The sequence below is a fragment of the Pipistrellus hanaki genome, assembly GCF_964339955.1.
Source record: "Pipistrellus hanaki genome assembly, chromosome: 1".
Classification (NCBI taxonomy): Eukaryota; Metazoa; Chordata; class Mammalia; order Chiroptera; family Vespertilionidae; genus Pipistrellus; species Pipistrellus hanaki.
The window spans coordinates 129837930-129855586 of record NC_140503.1 but is presented as its reverse complement, the minus strand read 5'-3'; the positions used below and the strand labels follow the sequence as shown (position 1 = coordinate 129855586).

Genomic DNA, 17657 nt, shown 5'->3' with positions numbered 1-17657 from the left:
AAACATAATTGACACTTATTTAGCATACAAATCTTCAAAAGTTCAGTTGTCTGCTTCCTGACTCACTGCAAATTAAGCAGGGAGTAAAAACTAAAAAGAAAGGGGCTAGATGAAAGCCGACCAACAAGCTGGAGGCCAGCACAGCCACACAGAGAGAAGGGGCAGTTGAGAACCTGCCACAAAGAGAAGATGCAGGACAACTAAAAGGGCCCAGAAGAGTGGGCTCCTGGGCTCTTCTGAGGAAATTGCACAGTCCTGATCAGGAATTCTCTGTAAGGGTTCAGGGACAGCCCATACTGACTGTTGATGACAGCAGCTCTGTGTCATCCGGTCCAGACCCTCTCCCTCGGGAATGGTCAGTAATGAGCTACGGTGCTTATAGGGCAGGCTGACAATCTTCAAAGGGGGCAGCCAGGAGAGGACTGCCCTAGTTAGAGTAATGAGACCACCCTCATAGGACAATTCTATCCTAAGAGCATTGTAATAATTGAAACGAGGTTTTGCTATGCTTTTGTTTTTCAGGGACCTGAAGCTAGATAATATCCTGCTAGACAAAGATGGGCATATCAAGATAGCGGACTTTGGAATGTGCAAGGAGAACATGCTAGGAGATGCCAAGACAAACACTTTCTGCGGGACCCCCGACTACATCGCCCCAGAGGTAGGGATGTGCAGTGCCCCTTCCCAACCCAGCACAACCAGGCCGAGCACCACTGCTTCTTCCTCCCTGAAAATCATAAGACTTTAAGTATTCTGGTTGAGGATTGGAATTTGTTTTTATTATTGCATGACTATGGCTGCACATAAGGGGCTGCTGTTATTCTTTTACTAGAGGCCTGATACATAAAAATTCATGCACGGGAGGGGAGTGTCCCTCAGCCCGTCCTGCCCCCTCTTACAGTCCAGGAGCTCTCAGGGGTGGGAGGCTATCTGGCAATCAGGGGAATGCAAAGTCCCCACCACATCTCTGCTGCTGCCACTGCCAGCAGCACAAACCTCAGCTGGCCCTGGTTACTTGAGCCTCAGATGGCCTGGGCTGGGCAGCCGCCATCCAAGGCTTGCCTGCACTTCAGGCCAGCTCTGGGAGGCTGGGGAGCTGAGGGGACTGGAGACTCTGGAGGCAGGAGTGCAGAACAGCTGGACCTGCCTAGGAGTGGGCCCAGCCATGCCGTGCACCTGCTGCCCTGGTGGGACTGAGGGGACTGGGCACCACCATCTTGTGGCTATGAGCACTGCCATCTTTGAGGGCATAGCAGTCAATTAACATATTCCCTCATTATTGGCCTTGAGTGCTACCATTTTGTGAGGGTTTGGCAGTCAACTAGCATATTTCCTCTTTATTTTATAGGATGAGGGATGGTACTAATGCTTCTTAGGTCATCTCTCCAAGTCTTGAGTGATACAGCATATCCTTTCAGTCATGGCCCCTCCCTACCCCAGTACTAAAATATCTTCACTCTGCTCAGACCCACCAGAGATGAAATAGTTTTAAATAACTAAATTTTGCCGAAACTGGTTTGGCTCAGTGGATAGAGCGTCGGTCTGCGGACTAAAAGGTCCCAGGTTCGATTCCGGTCAAGGGCATGTACCTTGGTTGCGGGCACATCCCCAGTAGGGGGTGTGCAAGAGGCAACTGGTCGATGTTTCTCTCTCATCGACGTTTCTAGCTCTCTATCCCTCTCCCTTCCTCTCTGTGAAAAATCAATAAAAAATATTTTTAAAAATAACTAAATTTTATTAAAGTTATTAACAGTACAAACCTATTTATGCTTCATTAAAATATTGGGATTAAATAACAAAAAGATCAGACTTCAGATCATAATTTTCAACACATGTAACCTCCCTCGATCCAATCACTTCTCTTGTTGGGGATAACAGGACCTACCTCAGAGGTTCTTATAAATAAAATAAAACACATTCTATGTGGAAAACCCTAACACAAATCAGCAAGCATTTGCAGACATTCTGTTTTAACAGTATGTAATTGAGTATGAATCTACATTTTTCTTCCTCCTAACTTAAGACTGAAATTCTTTATTAGCATCACCTAGCCTTAAATGACTTAATTTCCACCACACCTGTCTCCTGTTCTGCAAATTTCTTTTAATTTTTCCTGCCAAATGAAGTTGTTTACAAAAATGTGATATTCAAGCAGTTTCTGATTGCTTGGGGCTCCCCCTTGTGGCACATCCTAGGAATTGCGTGTGAACCGGTCTCCACTGAAGGCAAACTACTGAATTGATTGTGTGTGTCTTTATTTACCTTATCATTCCTCATGACTTTACTTTTAAACTTCTCCTTAAGATAAAGTTTATTTTTAAAGTTAACTTTAAAATTTAGGCCCATCCATCCTTGCTCAATGGTTGAGCATCGACCTATAAACCAGCAGGTCACGGTTCAATTTCTGGTCAGGGCATATACCAGGGTTGTGGGCTAGATCCCCAGTGTGGGGTGTGTACAGGAGACAGCTGCTCCATGATTCTCTCTCGTCAGTGGTATTTATATCCCTCTCTCCCTCTCTCTTCCTCTCTGAAATCAATAAAAATGTATATTTTTAAATGTATAAATAAAGTGAAATTTAGCATTTTAACATTGAGTTAAGGCTAGTGGATAGCGTTTTCATACTGGAAGTCAATAGCAGATTGCAAATTTCTGTTTGCAACTTGATCTTTATTTTCACAAGTGTTCATCAAGACAGATGTTTACCATGTAGCATCTAGTCATTTACACATGACAAAACACTTTTTCTTTTCTACTTTTCATGGAGCCTCACAACAACACAATGATAAACTAGAGGACTAAGGCAGAAATAGAACCTGCAGTGTGTAGTATGGCCTTCACAACTATTTTCTTGTTGTTGTTTGTTTAGCAAGTCTTATGTTAGAGACACTTTCACAGTATTCCTGAGCCTCACTCCCAGCTGTCTGGGGTCAGGTAGGGCTCAGAGATAGGTGCTATGCACATTATTTTCTGCATCAAAAGTTCACCAGCAACAAGACATAAAGCTGACCTAGAAAATACTGCGATGACTAGAACTATAGTGTCATTTTTCTTTCCTGAGCTCATCAGTGCTACAATTCTACCTTTCATTCCAAAGGCCCATTTTCAAAGGGGGAAATTAAATTTCAAATGAGGAATGCTATAATAAAATGACCTCTGTGTGTTTGTGTGTGTACTCCCACAACTTAGCTAAGCCTTACATTGCAGTATGAAATGAAGGTCCCAGTCTTGCTTTTTAATTTAGTACTTTAGTACTAGTATCCCTTCTCCATTTTGCTTTGGGTAATAAAGCAGCTTCCCCCAAACCATCCTGGCAGCTTGCGTCATGAAAGATAGGATGTTCTCTTCCCCATTTAAAATTAGAGAGAGAGGAAGGGAGAGAGAGACATCAATGTGACATTGATGGACTGCCTCCTGCACACCCCCTACCAGAGATTGAGCCCGCAACCGGGGCATGTGCCCTGATGGGGAATCAAACCAGCACACCACACACACACACACACACACACACACACACACACACACCATGCATAGGACAATGCCCAACCAACTGAGCCACACCGGCCAGTGCTATGTATTTCAATTGTGGTAAAATACACGTACCATAAAGTATACCAGCTTAACCATTTTTAAGAGTACAATCAGTAGTGTTGAGTACCTTCACATTGTTGTGCGACTAATCTCCAGAACTTTTTCATCTTGTACAACTGAAACTCTATACCCATTAAACAACAATTCCCCATTTCCCCCAGCCCTTAGAAACCATTGTTCCATTTTCTGTCTCTATGACGTTGACTACTCTAAGTACCTCATATAAGTGGAATGGTACAATATTTGCCCTTTGTTACTGACTTATTTCATTTAGCACAATATCCTCAAGGTTCACCCATGTTGTATCATGTGTCAGGATTTCTTTCCTTTGTAAGGTTGAATAATATTCTAGTGTGTGTATAGACTACACTGTATTTATTTATTCACTCACTGATGGGCCCTATGTATTATTTTAGAGGAGGTTACAGCATGGTTTGTTGGGATGAAAAGCACTGAGTAGAGTAACATGTGCACTCTCTATGTTTCAACATTAAAAAGGAAGCTGCTGCCGAAGCTGGTTTGGCTCAGTGGTAGAGCGTCGGTCTGTGGACTAAAGGGTCCCGGGTTCGATTCCGGTCGAGGGCATGTACATTGGTTGTGGGCACATCCCCGGTAGTGGGTGTGCAAAAGGCAGCTGGTCGATGTTTCTCTCTCGTCGACGTTTCTAGCTCTCTATCTCTCTCCCTTCCTCCTCTCTGTGAAATATCAATAAAATATATTTTTTTAAAAAAAAAAAAAAGGAAGCTGCTGAAAGGCCTGAGTACAAAGAAAACTGAACAAGAAAGTGGACTGGTGAAATCTTTTTTAAAATTAGATAGGATTCCAGACTTTAAATCCACTACCTTTAAGAATAGACCAGACCAGTTCTACTCAAAGCACCAATATCAAGGTGTACATGGTGCTTACATCCAATATCTATATTTATATTTGAATAAGTTGGTATCCTAGTCTGTTTCTTGGCATAGTCACAAAATTTTACTCTCTTAGTTGTAAGCCACGACTAGTTAGGATTTAAGGAATGGACTTGTTCAGATGACCTCTCTCGATGCTTGGTCACCTACAGAAACTTTATGCAAAGATGCAGGACAGTAGAATGCTTAGGTTTGGTTTAGATAATCACCTCAGGGGCACTTTAGAGCTGGGATAGATACCAGCAGATGGAAATGAAGGCTAATGGCACACATAATTTAGTTATTTCACTTAAGGCCAGAGGAAAAGTAGAAATTGAAACTCAAAAAAATGTTTGCTCAGTTTTAGATTGCCTACTCATTTGTATCCAATCATTAGCTTCCCAAAATATACCATTTTCAGTGTGGTCTTTCTTTAAACCACATACTACTGTCATCACCATCAATTATTTACTGAGTGGCCTTGAAAAAGCCAATACAAGGTATTCACTCATCAACCTTACTTTTATTAATTTTTGGCTACACAGATCTTGCTGGGTCAGAAATACAACCATTCTGTTGACTGGTGGTCCTTTGGTGTCCTCCTCTATGAAATGCTGATTGGTCAGTCACCTTTCCATGGGCAAGATGAAGAAGAGCTCTTCCACTCCATCCGCATGGACAACCCCTTCTACCCCCGATGGCTGGAGAAGGAGGCTAAGGACCTTCTAGTGAAGGTAAGAAATGAAGTCAAGGTTAGTATTGGGTTTTCTTATCAGTATTCCCATTCACTTCTAAGCTCAGATTTATACCTGATAGTAAACAATAATTGTCTTGAACTGAATGTAAATCTTAACTGAGGCACCAACGTGCTGGAGATTAGACAACAATAAACCCTTATGGGCATAATTTACAAAAAGAAATTACCAGGGACCAGTTCCATGACTCTTGGTTGCCCTCACTTGGAACTGTGATTAGTCCATTGAACAAGTACAATTTGTGGCTTAAAACTCAACTTTTTTCCCCCTATTAAATCTATTCAGTACAGTCCATCTTCCCCCGCTCCTGGTGGAAAACTTGCACAGGATGCATGACTTTCCTGCTCATTCTTAGGTAAAAGATATAAAGCACCATCTCAGCTGATAAAGTCATGCATAAAGCTGTTAAAGCTGTTCTGTCTAAGACAGAAGTCCTCACGTCACTGTTACCCGAAAGCGGAGGCTTCTGCTCCCTCTCCTCTGCCCAAGGCCCTGACTGGCAGCTCCGCTTTGGAGAATGGAGAGTGGTCATACTTGTGTTTCTTTGTTCTCTTCCTCTCCAGCTCTGGAATTTCTATTTCAGACCACACCAGGTTAAAAGCAGGGAGAAGGCAGAGGGATAATGAGGAGAAAGAACTGTTCTTATATGGCTGAGTGGCTTGATGCTCTCCCAGTTTGGTGGGTTGTTAAAGCCAAGACTTAAGTGATGCTTTCTAGTGGATTTTTGGAAATCCCTACCACTGGGGGCATTTCTGGCTGAAGCTTTTGAGATGCAGGCTATTCAATGCATTCCACAGCCCAGTTTTTGTACCAAACCCTATTTCAGCAGCACTTCCTCTCCCTGGGACTCTCATTGCTGGTGCCTGCTGAGCAGACAGACCAGCTCCCTGCCACACCCCCTACCTGTGTCCACTGGAAATACTATTGTAGTATTAATGCATTTTCCACCCTAAAACTTTTAAGAGTGCAAGCTGTCACCATCTTAGCAGCAATCTTCAGAATTCACCATCAACACAGGAGTTAGACCCCCATCCGTGATAGCCCAGGATCAATTAAGAATCAGTGGACAACCCGGCTGGCATAGCTCAGTAGTTGAGCATCGATCTATGAACCAGGAGGGAACGGTTCAATTCCCGGTCAGGGCACATGCCCAGGTTGTGGGCTGGATCCCCAGTATGGGGCATGCAGGAGGCAGCCGATCAATAATTCTCTCTCATCATTGATGTTTCTATCTCTCCTTCTCTCTTTTCCTAAGAAATCAATAAAAAATATTTTTTTAAAAAAAATACAACTACTTAAAAAAAAGAATCAATGTTCAGTGCTATAGATATAAACTTGGAGAATCACTGGCCATAAACCAAGAGCTCCCAGGGCAAACCAATGCACAAACAGAAGAAGCACCTGAAAGCCATCATTAAAGATTTGTATTTTACACAGAGTCCCAGTTCACCTTTTTTGAGGAAACAAGATACTATTTACTGTGTATGACCAACAAGTTGTAAAAACTAAAACTAAATCATGGCAATACAACATGCTAATTGCTTATAACATTAATAACTACCTACACTTAATGAGCTATTCAGAACTATGTAGATCAGAAAGACCTTCCAGTGTGAGGCTAACAAATATAAAAGAAGTGGACCAAGAATACAGGTGCTTTGAACAAAACAGTGTTTTGATTTCTAGCATCTCAGATCTTAGCTAACTTTTTAAAAATCATTTAAGCCCTAGCTGGTTTGGCTCAGTGGATAGTGTCAGCCTGCAGACTGAGGGGTCCTGGGTTCAATTCCAATCAAGGGCATATACCTGGGTTGTGGACACAATCTCCATTAGGGGGTATGCAGGAGGAAGCCAATCAATGCTTCTCTCTCATCAATGATGTTTCTATCTCTCTCTCCCTCTTCCTTCCTCTCTGAAATCAACAAAAATACATATTTTTAAATCATTTAAGGAAATAATTTTAGCATTGTTCTTCCTATATTGAAAATGGAAATAAGACAAGATCTTTCAACATTAGAAGTTATTAATGAATTTTAAATGTAAACTTAGAAAAGGATTACCATGCCCATCTTTTTCCACTAGTCTACTTTTTTCCTCGTGAAGAACTACTGGGAATTAAATTTAAAGGGCAACACTTCTATCTCTCTCACACAACTGACAGCTTGTTTAAGGTATTTGAAATGTTGAGGCCACTCCTGGGCTCTCCTTGAGGAATCAAGATGTGGAATCTGAAGTGCTGGAAAAGTTCCATGACATACTCCCCATCCCCAACCCTGTCCAAGGCTTGAGGTGTTTAAAAGTCTGAGCCAGTGCAACTCAGCTTTCACTATTTCTGACTGAGATCCAAACAGTAGTAAACTTAGAAAGCTCCTCAAATGACCAATTAAATTTACTTTTAATGACTGAACAAAACACATATAAAATGAAAACTGATTTCAAAATTAACTAATTTAAAAAAATATATATGGTGAAAATAAGAGCAAGATTATAATGCAAACAATTTTCTTTACATTAAGACAAGTTTAAATGTTATTACAGTTGCTACATTTATTTTACATTTGGCTTTTTGAAGGACTTAATCTGGCTCAATATCAGTGGGGGGCATACAGGAAGCAGCCAATCAATGATTCTCTCTCATCATTGATGTTTCTATCTCTCCCTCTTCCTTCTTCTCTGAAATCAATAAAAAATATTTTTAAGGAAAGAATGAACTACTATTGAGATACAAAATAATTTGGATAGATTTCAAGGGCATTAAGCTGACTAAAAAAAGCCAATCTCAAAAGCTTACATACTATATCAGTCCATGTATGTAACATCCTTGAAAGGGCAACATTATAGAAATGGAAATAAGATTAGTATTGGGGTAAGTGGAGGCACGGATATCCCAAGGGAGAACTTTGTATTGACAGGACAGTTCTGTATATTTAAAAAAAACAAAAAAAACATATTTTAATGATTTTTTACAGAGAGGAAGGGAAAGGATAGAGAGCTAGAAACATCGATGGGAGAGAAACATCGATCAGTTGCCTCCTGCATACCCCCTACTGGGGATGTGCCCGCAACCAAGGTACATGCCCTTGACTGGAATCAAATCTGGGACCCTTCAGTCTGCAGGCCGACGCTCTATCCACTGAGTCAAATGGGTCAGGGCCAGTGCTGTATCTTGTTTGCTGTGGTGGTTACCAAGATCTACACTTGTAATAAAATGACATAGAACTAGATATACTGTACCATATTGCATCAATGTCTGTTTCCTAGTCTTGATATTGTGCTATAATCATGTAAGATGCAAGCATCAGGGGAAACTAGGTGAAGTATACACAGAACATCTTTTTAAACTTTATTTTAACACCCTGTGATCTATATGTATAGACTTAATGTGACCCCACAATTCATAAGTTTAAGCTCTAATCCCCCAATATGATGGTTATAAGAGGTATGTGATAACATTGAGGTAAGTAAATAACATGAACATTTATTCCCTCAATGCAAATTCCTATAGCTTATGTAATGGGGGAGGGACCTCCATGATGGCATTAATGCCCTTATAAAAGGAGGAAAGGAGATCTTCCCCCCTCAAGTGCATACACCAAAGAAAGGTCATGTTATCACACAGCAAGAAGGTAGCCTTCTATAAGTCAGGAAGAGAGCACTTACCAGAAACTGACTATGCTGGCACCTTGAGTTTGAACTTCCAGACCCCAGAATTATCCTATATACAATAATAAAAAGCTTATATGCAAAACCACCAAATGATGGAACGACCAGTCACTATGACGCTCACTGACCACCGGGGGCAGATGCTCAATGCAGGTGTTTCCCCCTGGTGGTTAATGCAGTCCCACATAGGGAGCCCCACTCAGCCAGATGCTGGGCTTACAGCTGGCGAGCGCAGAGGCAGTGGTGGGAGCCTCTCCCACCACAGCAGTGCTAAGGAGGCCCGACTGCCTGTTTAGGCCTAAGCCATCAGTCAGACATCCCCTGAGGGCTCCCAGACTGGGACAGAGCACAGGTCATGCTGAGGGACCTCCCTGAGTGCATGAATATCATGCCCCAAGCCTCTAATGAGAAATAAATGTCTGTTGTTTAAGCCACACAGTTTATGGCATTTTGTTATAGTAGTCCAACCATACTAAGACACTATAATTATTTCAAAATAAAAAGTTTAAAAGCAAAACAAAATCTAAGACTAAATGCCAGCAAATACAAAAAAAATCTGCAGAGTTTCAGTAGCAAGAAAAAGATTTGCAGCTAGGGTAGAAAGTAAATGTGGTTTAATAGAGCAGAAACCAAGACAATGATAAAGAAGGAAATAAAAAGGACTATTGTTGCAAGAGTATTTAAATCCATGTATTACAGTTTGGGCTTATTCTTTCCCATAGGAGTTAATGAAAATGCCATGCCCTTGCTCCATGGGGAAGGTAGCTCTTGCCCATCTTTTAGCAATTGGACTGATAAAAATTAATTTCCATCATGCAATTTTCTGACAGTAAGACTGGCTTCTAGTTTTTCTATAATTTTTATCCAGCAGCCACCACATCCTTGAGCTCTTTCTTTTGCAAAAACCAAAGGTAATAAATATTTCTGAGAAACTTCCTCTAGGGAATTATACCTAATGTTGTGAAACCCAGGAGCAGTAGGTCTTCGGGAAAAGCTGAACAAAGCAGCATCTAGTGGCATCTGTCACACTGGCAGTGTCAATGCCAGACTCTCTCCCTTTTAGCCCTCATAGCACATGGGTGTGTGCAGCACAGGGAGCAACAGCACACAGTGGGGAGGGGAAGCTGCACTCCATAAAGAACTACAGCTGGGACACTGCAGTACAGTTGACCATTGCCAAAGACATGCCTCTTTCTTCCCCATTTATTCATCCAGAATGTCCGGTCCATTTGTTTGGAAAATGATGGAAAACTAATTATCTCAAACAGAAATGCCTCTCCCTTTTGTAAAAAGATATATCTGAGGCATGGACAAAGAGGAAGAGAAGATTTCAGTGACAGGTGCTCAGCACAGGGTGGGCCATCCTTGGCAGCCCAGCACTGCTTTCTCTCCTAAATAGCTGAATTTAAACAAACTCTCGCTACATCCTGGCCATTTATGTAAACAGTGTGCTGTCTTCTATCAATGTGACAGCTTTTATGAACAAAAGCAAGTATTGCTACATGAACATTTATTCCCTCAATTCCAAGTCCTTTCCACAGACCCAGTGACTACCCGTGAGGTCACCAGTCATCTTCAGGACCAGGGAGGAGGAGGAGGGCAGAAAAGATAGTAATTTATTCTTGAGTGCAAAACTAGAAAGAATTTTGTGTTGTTTTTTTACAGTTATTAAAAAAATATTTTATTGATTTCAGAAAGGCAGGAAGAGGGAGGGGGGAGGGAGGGAGGGAGAGAGAGAGAGAGAGAGAGAGAGAGAGAGAGAGAGAGAGAGAGAGAGAGAGAGAGAAACATCATTGATGAGAGAGAAGCGTTGATTAGCTGCCTCCTGCATGCTCCTTACCAGGGATCAAACCATGACCTCCTGTTTCATAAGTCAACACTTACCCACTGAACCACACTAGCTGGGCAGAATTTTGAGTCTTGAAACTGGAGATCATATTATATTCTCATTATACATTTTATCTTTCAAAATATTTTTTTTAATTTCATAGGTACATATAACAGGCTCATGATCCTCTTGGTACAAATGCCACATGTTACTAGAAAAATCGAGTGGAAAACCTAGTATGGTCCACATGTGGCCTCCAGCAGTTACTTCTAACTTAATTCGCTGAAGCATTTAATTATAACAACATGAGCTAGTGCTTGTCCTTTCCTTAAGGCACTTGCATCTTCTCTCTAATCTTGTTTCATCAAAATGTCCTTAAGAAGTGGAGGTCAATAATTTATTATGATCATTTCAAGGGAAGATATATAAAGCCAAGTCACTTATTCCCTCTGCTTTAAAAAAAAATCAATCTGCTTTTTCATCTGGTGACTCACACTGGTGTTTGAATCTACAGAAAAATATGTTTTACAGTGAACTTTGTACCTTTTCTATAAGCTGAAGACATGTTGAAGACAAGAGTCTAACAGATGAGGACTGGAGACACATAATTTGCAAATAAATAAAGTGAAAAGACAGCTTACTCATTTATTCAATAAGCATTTACTGACCATATACTTTGTGCATGGCACTGTGTTTGATTCTGTAAGAAATAGAAACATAAATGGTATCTGCCCTCCAGAGTTTACACTCTACTAGGAAAGATAGTTTTGTGTGTGTGTGTGTGTGTGTGTGTGTGTGTGCATAGCTAATCCTCTAATGGCAGGAAGACATTCTGTGGATCATACAGGAAGACTATCTGACACCACAAGTAGGAATGGGCTGTTGATAATTAGGCTCTATCACTGGCTGGACCTGTGATCTTGAGCAAGTTACTTGCTATTGTGAGCCTCAGTTTTCTCACATAGCAATATCTGCTGACATAACAATATCTGCTTTTAGAATCTGTTTTTAAGATCAGGATAATATAGCTAAGGCACTTAGAACAATGCCTGACTCTAATTAACCACATGACAATGGATATGACTTGAAAAGGAGGGAGAACTCACTATAAGTAGAGGTGATCAACAAAAGCTTCACAAAGAATGGGGGTGGGGTAAAAACTGAACCCTGAAAGGTGGGTCAGGATTTAAAGATGAGGAAAGGGAAATTGGAAAAGAATGTGGGGAGAGGTGTCTTCTTGCAAGATGGAAATGTCACTAGCAAAAGACAGAAGTTGGAAAGGCAGGTTGCATATTTCATAAGTAGACATGTCTGAACAGCAGAGAGAGTTCTAATGGGAATTGAAGGATATGTGTTGGCATTTGGCTACAGAGAGGCTGGAATGCCTGCCCAGGGGCCTCAGAGGGCATTAGGAATCACAAGATTATAGATCATCTTGCCTCACTCTCTATTTTACAAGTAAGGAAACTGAGACTCAGAAAACTTGCCCAAGGCCTTGTGGGTAGTAAGCTTCTCAGATGACAGTTTTATGTTATTTCCACTGTGTAGTGGTTTTCTATTGAGATGCTTTGGAACTCAAGTTTCCATTGAGAGGCCTCAGCAGCCATCATATGGCAAGAGGAAAGGAAACTAGAACGTGCCCAGGACTGACCACCTGCATGCACAGGGGTGATTGCATGGCATTTCACTTAGATTGCTCAAAAGACTCTACTCATGAGAGAGAGGGGGGTGGTGAGGGGAAGAAATCTCCGCTTTTTTATAGCCTGTTATTTATTTAATTTCATTTCATTTTATTTTATTTTATTTTATTTTATTTTATTTTATTTTATTTTATTTGGTAGAGTAGAGCCTGTAAAGTTTTTCAAGTAGTAATGTAACACAAGTAAAGCTGTGCTTTAACATATGGACTGGCTATTCTTATAATTGGTAAAAACAAGAGATCCTGGCAATTCAGTGTGAGTGGAAGTCAAGTTCTACCAGAACCTCATGGAAAATACTGCATTTCACCATGATTCTGTTTAAAACCTACATGCTCTTTATGACACCCTCCAACTAGCAGTTACTTTATAAATAAACATCTAGTTGATGTAAGAGAGAGTGATGATTATTCCGGACACTAGGAAGACATGTGACTTTTCTAGTTTCAAGTCTGGACTCCCCGGTTCCTTAATGCCCTTGACATGTTTTGCTTAAGTTTTAAGAGTTTCCAGGTTTCTTTCCTGTCCTGGCCAATGTTCATTTCGACCTCAGAGGGGAAAGTAACTGGAGAGGGGACAGAAGAGGAAAATGTCTATGTAACAGGTCAGAGGTGATGAAAGATGATTTTAATGATTACTCGCCCAGCAAACTTGCAGGATTCAAGAGTGAGTCTCAATAATCAGTTGCCTTCTCCAAAACCACCTGTCAGGGACTAGTTTACATTATATCTGCATAGCAAGGCTTTAATCCCCAGAGGACAACCTTACAAGGAATCCAATAAACTTATCACTTACTTTATGTTGTTGGGTTTTACAGACCAGGAATCAGTGTGTGTGTGTGTGTGTGTGTGTGTGTGTGTGTGTGTGTGTGTGTTATATGTATGTGGGGGGGGTTGGGGGGGTGCTGCTATTTCATTTAACCCTCAGAATAGCCCTGGGAAGAGACACTTCACTCACTTTACAGGTGAGGAAACTAACTCACCTGTAACTTGCCAGAAATCCTGTAAATAACACACGATAAAGCTGTTTCAAACTAGGTCTATACATCTAAAAAAATTGCATTTCTAGGGAGTAAGAAAGCACAATCTCAGACTCTAGAATATTCAGACTGCTTGTTGGAATGAAAGTGTTGCCACCAGTTTATTTTATGTCAACAGCTGATAACAGTAAGTTTTTTAAAATCCTATATAATAAAGAGCTAATATGCTAATTAGGCCAAACAGCGGAACAACCTTGTGGAACGACCAGTGGCTGGGCAGCCAGGCCTGTGAAGGCCTTCTCTTGCACTCGTTTCGTGCATCCATCCTCTAGTAAGGTTAGAAAAGCAAGTGGCAAAAGGCCAGGCCTTTATCTTTATAGAGTCAAATTCATGTGACTCATACACTAAGAAATGCTACCTCCATCTGAGGCTACTTGGCTCATCCCTCAAGAAGTAACTGCTCCCTTTCTGCTCCTTTTCAGCTTTTTGTGAGGGAACCTGAACAGAGGCTGGGAGTGAGGGGAGACATCCGCCAGCACCCTTTGTTTCGGGAGATCAATTGGGAAGAGCTCGAAAGAAAGGAGATTGACCCACCATTCAGGCCTAAAGTGGTAAGGAGACACCGGGGATGGGACCAGCCATTCTCCTTCTACTCCCAAGCTGCCTGCCTGTCCCCTTGAGGGTGGGAGGGGCCCAACTCTCAGTTATGCTCCTGTATATAAGGGTGACTTTTGATAGTCTTAGAAAGCCGAATTGTACACCATAAGTGTTTATTATTACATTGTCTTTTTTATGGGCACCAAATGGACCAGGTGGCTTGAGGAGACCCTGTCCCAATCTGGGTTGTCTTGGAAGATAGTCCAAGATGTTTAATAATAAAATTAACATAGGTGGGAGAACCAATAGCAGGGAAGGAAGTTGATAAAAGAACAGGAATAGATAATCTGAAAAATTCCTTCCTTCTCCCACCTTTCACCAAGCCCCAGCTCCTGCCCCTACCCACTATTCCCTGTTGACTAAAATGACAGAGGTCAAATTTGGGCTCACCTTTTTTTCAAAGTTGGCCAATTCTGCCTCATGTAAACTATTAGCTAGAAACATTAGATCCTATTTGAATGTTTACTATGCAAATTCTTCATATGAATTTAATTATACTATTATTAAATTGATGAGTCAAAATATTAGAGGTGTTCCACAAAAACCACATATGATCATCTGTATTATTTCAGTTTAGTTTATCTGCTAACACCAATGCTGTCATACACAGATTTTAGCCTTGATAACAAAAGTAAAGATAATTAATTTAGTGGCTAATTTTCTTCCCTTTCTTCCCCCCTCTTCCTCCTTAAACTCTGATCAAGAAATCACCATATGACTGCAGCAATTTTGACAAGGAATTCTTAAATGAGAAACCCAGGCTGTCATTTGCCGACAGAGCATTGATCAACAGTATGGACCAGAACATGTTCAGAAACTTTTCTTTCATTAACCCAGGGATGGAGATGCTAATATCCTGAATCCCCTCTTCAGTCACACGAAGGAATTGGCCTTTTCTCTGTGAATTGGTTCGAGTGACGCTTCTTGGATTCCTTTTCAACTTGGGAAGGAAAAGAAACACTCAACAATAAAGGCTGAGAACTTGGGCTCCTCACTGACTTTGCATCTGTAGCACAAACCAACTTCACTAATGACACCACCTTTGGTTCCTCTCATCTTTCACAGCTATTCTTGAAGTTAGGTCATGACTAACCATAGTTATTTACTTGAAAGATGGTTCTTCACACTGTGAAAGATGTGGAAACTTAATTCTGCTCTAAATGATGGCTCTTCGTTGTGCACAAACTGCTGATCAATTAAATACTTGATGACTCAAGGAGCAGAGTGAGAACAAATGTCTCAAGACTGAAACAGCATGTTGCCTGGTGTAGTAATGGATTTCATTCAGCTGCAGACAAGTAATCACTAACCCATTTTATCCTATGTACATCTGTGGAAGTGTGAGTAGTAGGGGGTGGGGAGAAGCCCTGAATAAGTTTTTAAGGGTATCCTTCAAAATAAACATAGCTTGTAACTTGATATTTACAAATCCATCATTCTAATTAGCCATGAAATACACAGGAAAATGGAAAGTGGGAAGAGCTCATATCACTGATATGGAAGGTTTTAATAGAATGCCTACTCTGGTAATCTTGTCAACATAGATATTAAATTTAGAGTCCAACAAAAATAGAATCGTGGTACTCCTTCCAATAAAACCTTTCCATCCGTCCATTCTTAGTTGATTTCACTCATTGCCATCCTCACATTTATTATAACAAGTAAAGAGATGAAGTATATAATTCTTCCAAGAGAAAAAAGCAGTCCCTTATACCAATTGATGATTCATAAGTCTCTCTTTAGGCATCACTCAAGAGACACATGCATGCTAATTGTAGCAGTCAGTCTTGTTAAATTACAATACTAGCTATACATTTTTAAGTATCTGTGCTGTTTGTATATTTTGATAAAATGTTGTGACTTAATGACAAAGAAGTGGATATGTAAACATGGAATAAAAGAAAGAAAGAAAGAAAGAAAGAAAGAAAGAAAGAAAGAAAGAAAGAAAGAAAGAAAGAAAGAAAGAAAGATGCCTCTTAATAGTTTTTCTAGTGCCCCCATAAGAACTTGGTTCTGTCATGGCTATCATAAAGATATAGCTAGAATTGAGTTGATATTTTAAATTTGGGGAATCAATAAAAATTCCAAAGTGGGGAAGAAACTCAGATAACCCTTAAGCCACTGGTATTTTGATCCTTTTTCCCTTCACCACAAGATTCCTTGAAGGGGTGGTAAACACAGTTGCCTCTTCTCTCGAACTTCTCTCTCCTGCCACTGCTTTCTAGAAGGATTACCTTCTTGTCAGCCCTTATGGAGTGTGCTAGGTCCTCCTCAACCTTTCTACAGTGTTTTACAACAGAAAAAAAGCCTCTCTTTTATCTCAACCCCTCGGACACTCTGACACAGCACATTCCTCTTCCATCCCCATTACCTTTGATTACCTCGTTGACAAGCCCCTTTCCTCCTTCTGCCCCAAATCACTCCCAATGCCTCCTTCCCTTCTTGCCTTCACTTCCCTTGGTTCTCTCCTTGCACCTCCTGTCTTAAGGCTCACTCAATCCAATTAATCTTAAAATCCACATCTCCAGCTCTAACCTCTCTGCCAGGCTTCAAATAGGCTCCATGAACTATTTCATGTTCTTGCAACCTTTATCCCTAATGCATTTCCTATTTCTGTTAATGGCACCATCAAAGGCCCAGTCATCAAGGCTCAGAACCTCAGTCTTTACTGACTAGTTGACTGTCCCCTCTCATTTTTTTTTTTAATGAAATTATCATGATTCTGCTTCTGCAATCTCTCCAAAGTACATTACTCATCTCTACTTTCTTTCCTACTAACCATGCCTGGATCAATCTTCCCATCTTAAGTCTCTCTCTCTCTCTTCATTTTAACTCACATACACAGCTTATATTATAAACGTTAAGGTTAAAGTAACTTTTCCTTTACTCTCTTATATTACATTCCTGGAGCTTGCAAATTAAACTGACAAAAGACATATCAGCAAAAGAGGCATGATGTTATTTACTTATCCAGTGCACATACAGGTGGGTGTACTCAGGGATGAGTCACTCAACGGACTGGTTAGAATTGGCTAAAATACCTAGCTTAGCATGAAAAAGGGGAAAAAATAAATACTCCTATAGGAAGAACAAATATGTTTCTTTAGGAAAGACAAATGGCATTTCAGAAGGTTAAACAGGAGATAAAGTTTTTGATAATGTTTGAATGGTCTTTTCATCTTCCTCAGGGCCACTCCCTCGGAGACAGGGTTTACAGGAAGTAGGTTTACTCTTGGTCTCACTCCTGTACATACTCACCGCAATGAAGGAACCCAAAGAAGGAATTTATGGTGGTCCTCATTTCTCCAAAGTTTTGGCTTGTAGTCTGATAAGAAAAACCCCAAGAAGTCCTTTTTCTGTATATGTTTAATCTTAAATGTCTTTAGGTTAAAATACTAGTAATCATTATTTATGAAATATAGAAATGTTATCTTCACAAATCAGAGGTTTTATTCCATCACACTCATGTTCAAAATCCTGTGTAATCTTCACTGGCCATAACCCATTCTGTTCATCCCCAGACAACCTCTCCAACTTTATCTCTTATTTCTCCCTTTCACTCACCTGTGCTCCAGGCAATCTGAATTTCTTAGCACT

General features: G+C 40.7%; 1 protein-coding gene across 1 annotated transcript in view; it reads left to right on the top strand.

The window, feature by feature from the left end:
* PRKCQ (protein kinase C theta) overlaps positions 1 to 15479 on the top strand; it is a 127925-nt gene extending 112446 nt beyond the window's left edge. The window contains exons 15-18 of the mRNA XM_084868385.1: positions 523 to 661; positions 5027 to 5215; positions 13886 to 14014; positions 14765 to 15479. Coding sequence (XP_084724511.1) covers positions 523 to 661; positions 5027 to 5215; positions 13886 to 14014; positions 14765 to 14920 — 613 coding nt within the window. The 3' untranslated portion in view covers positions 14921 to 15479. The remainder of the gene's footprint in view (positions 1 to 522; positions 662 to 5026; positions 5216 to 13885; positions 14015 to 14764) is intronic.
* Positions 15480 to 17657: the final 2178 nt, after the last annotated feature.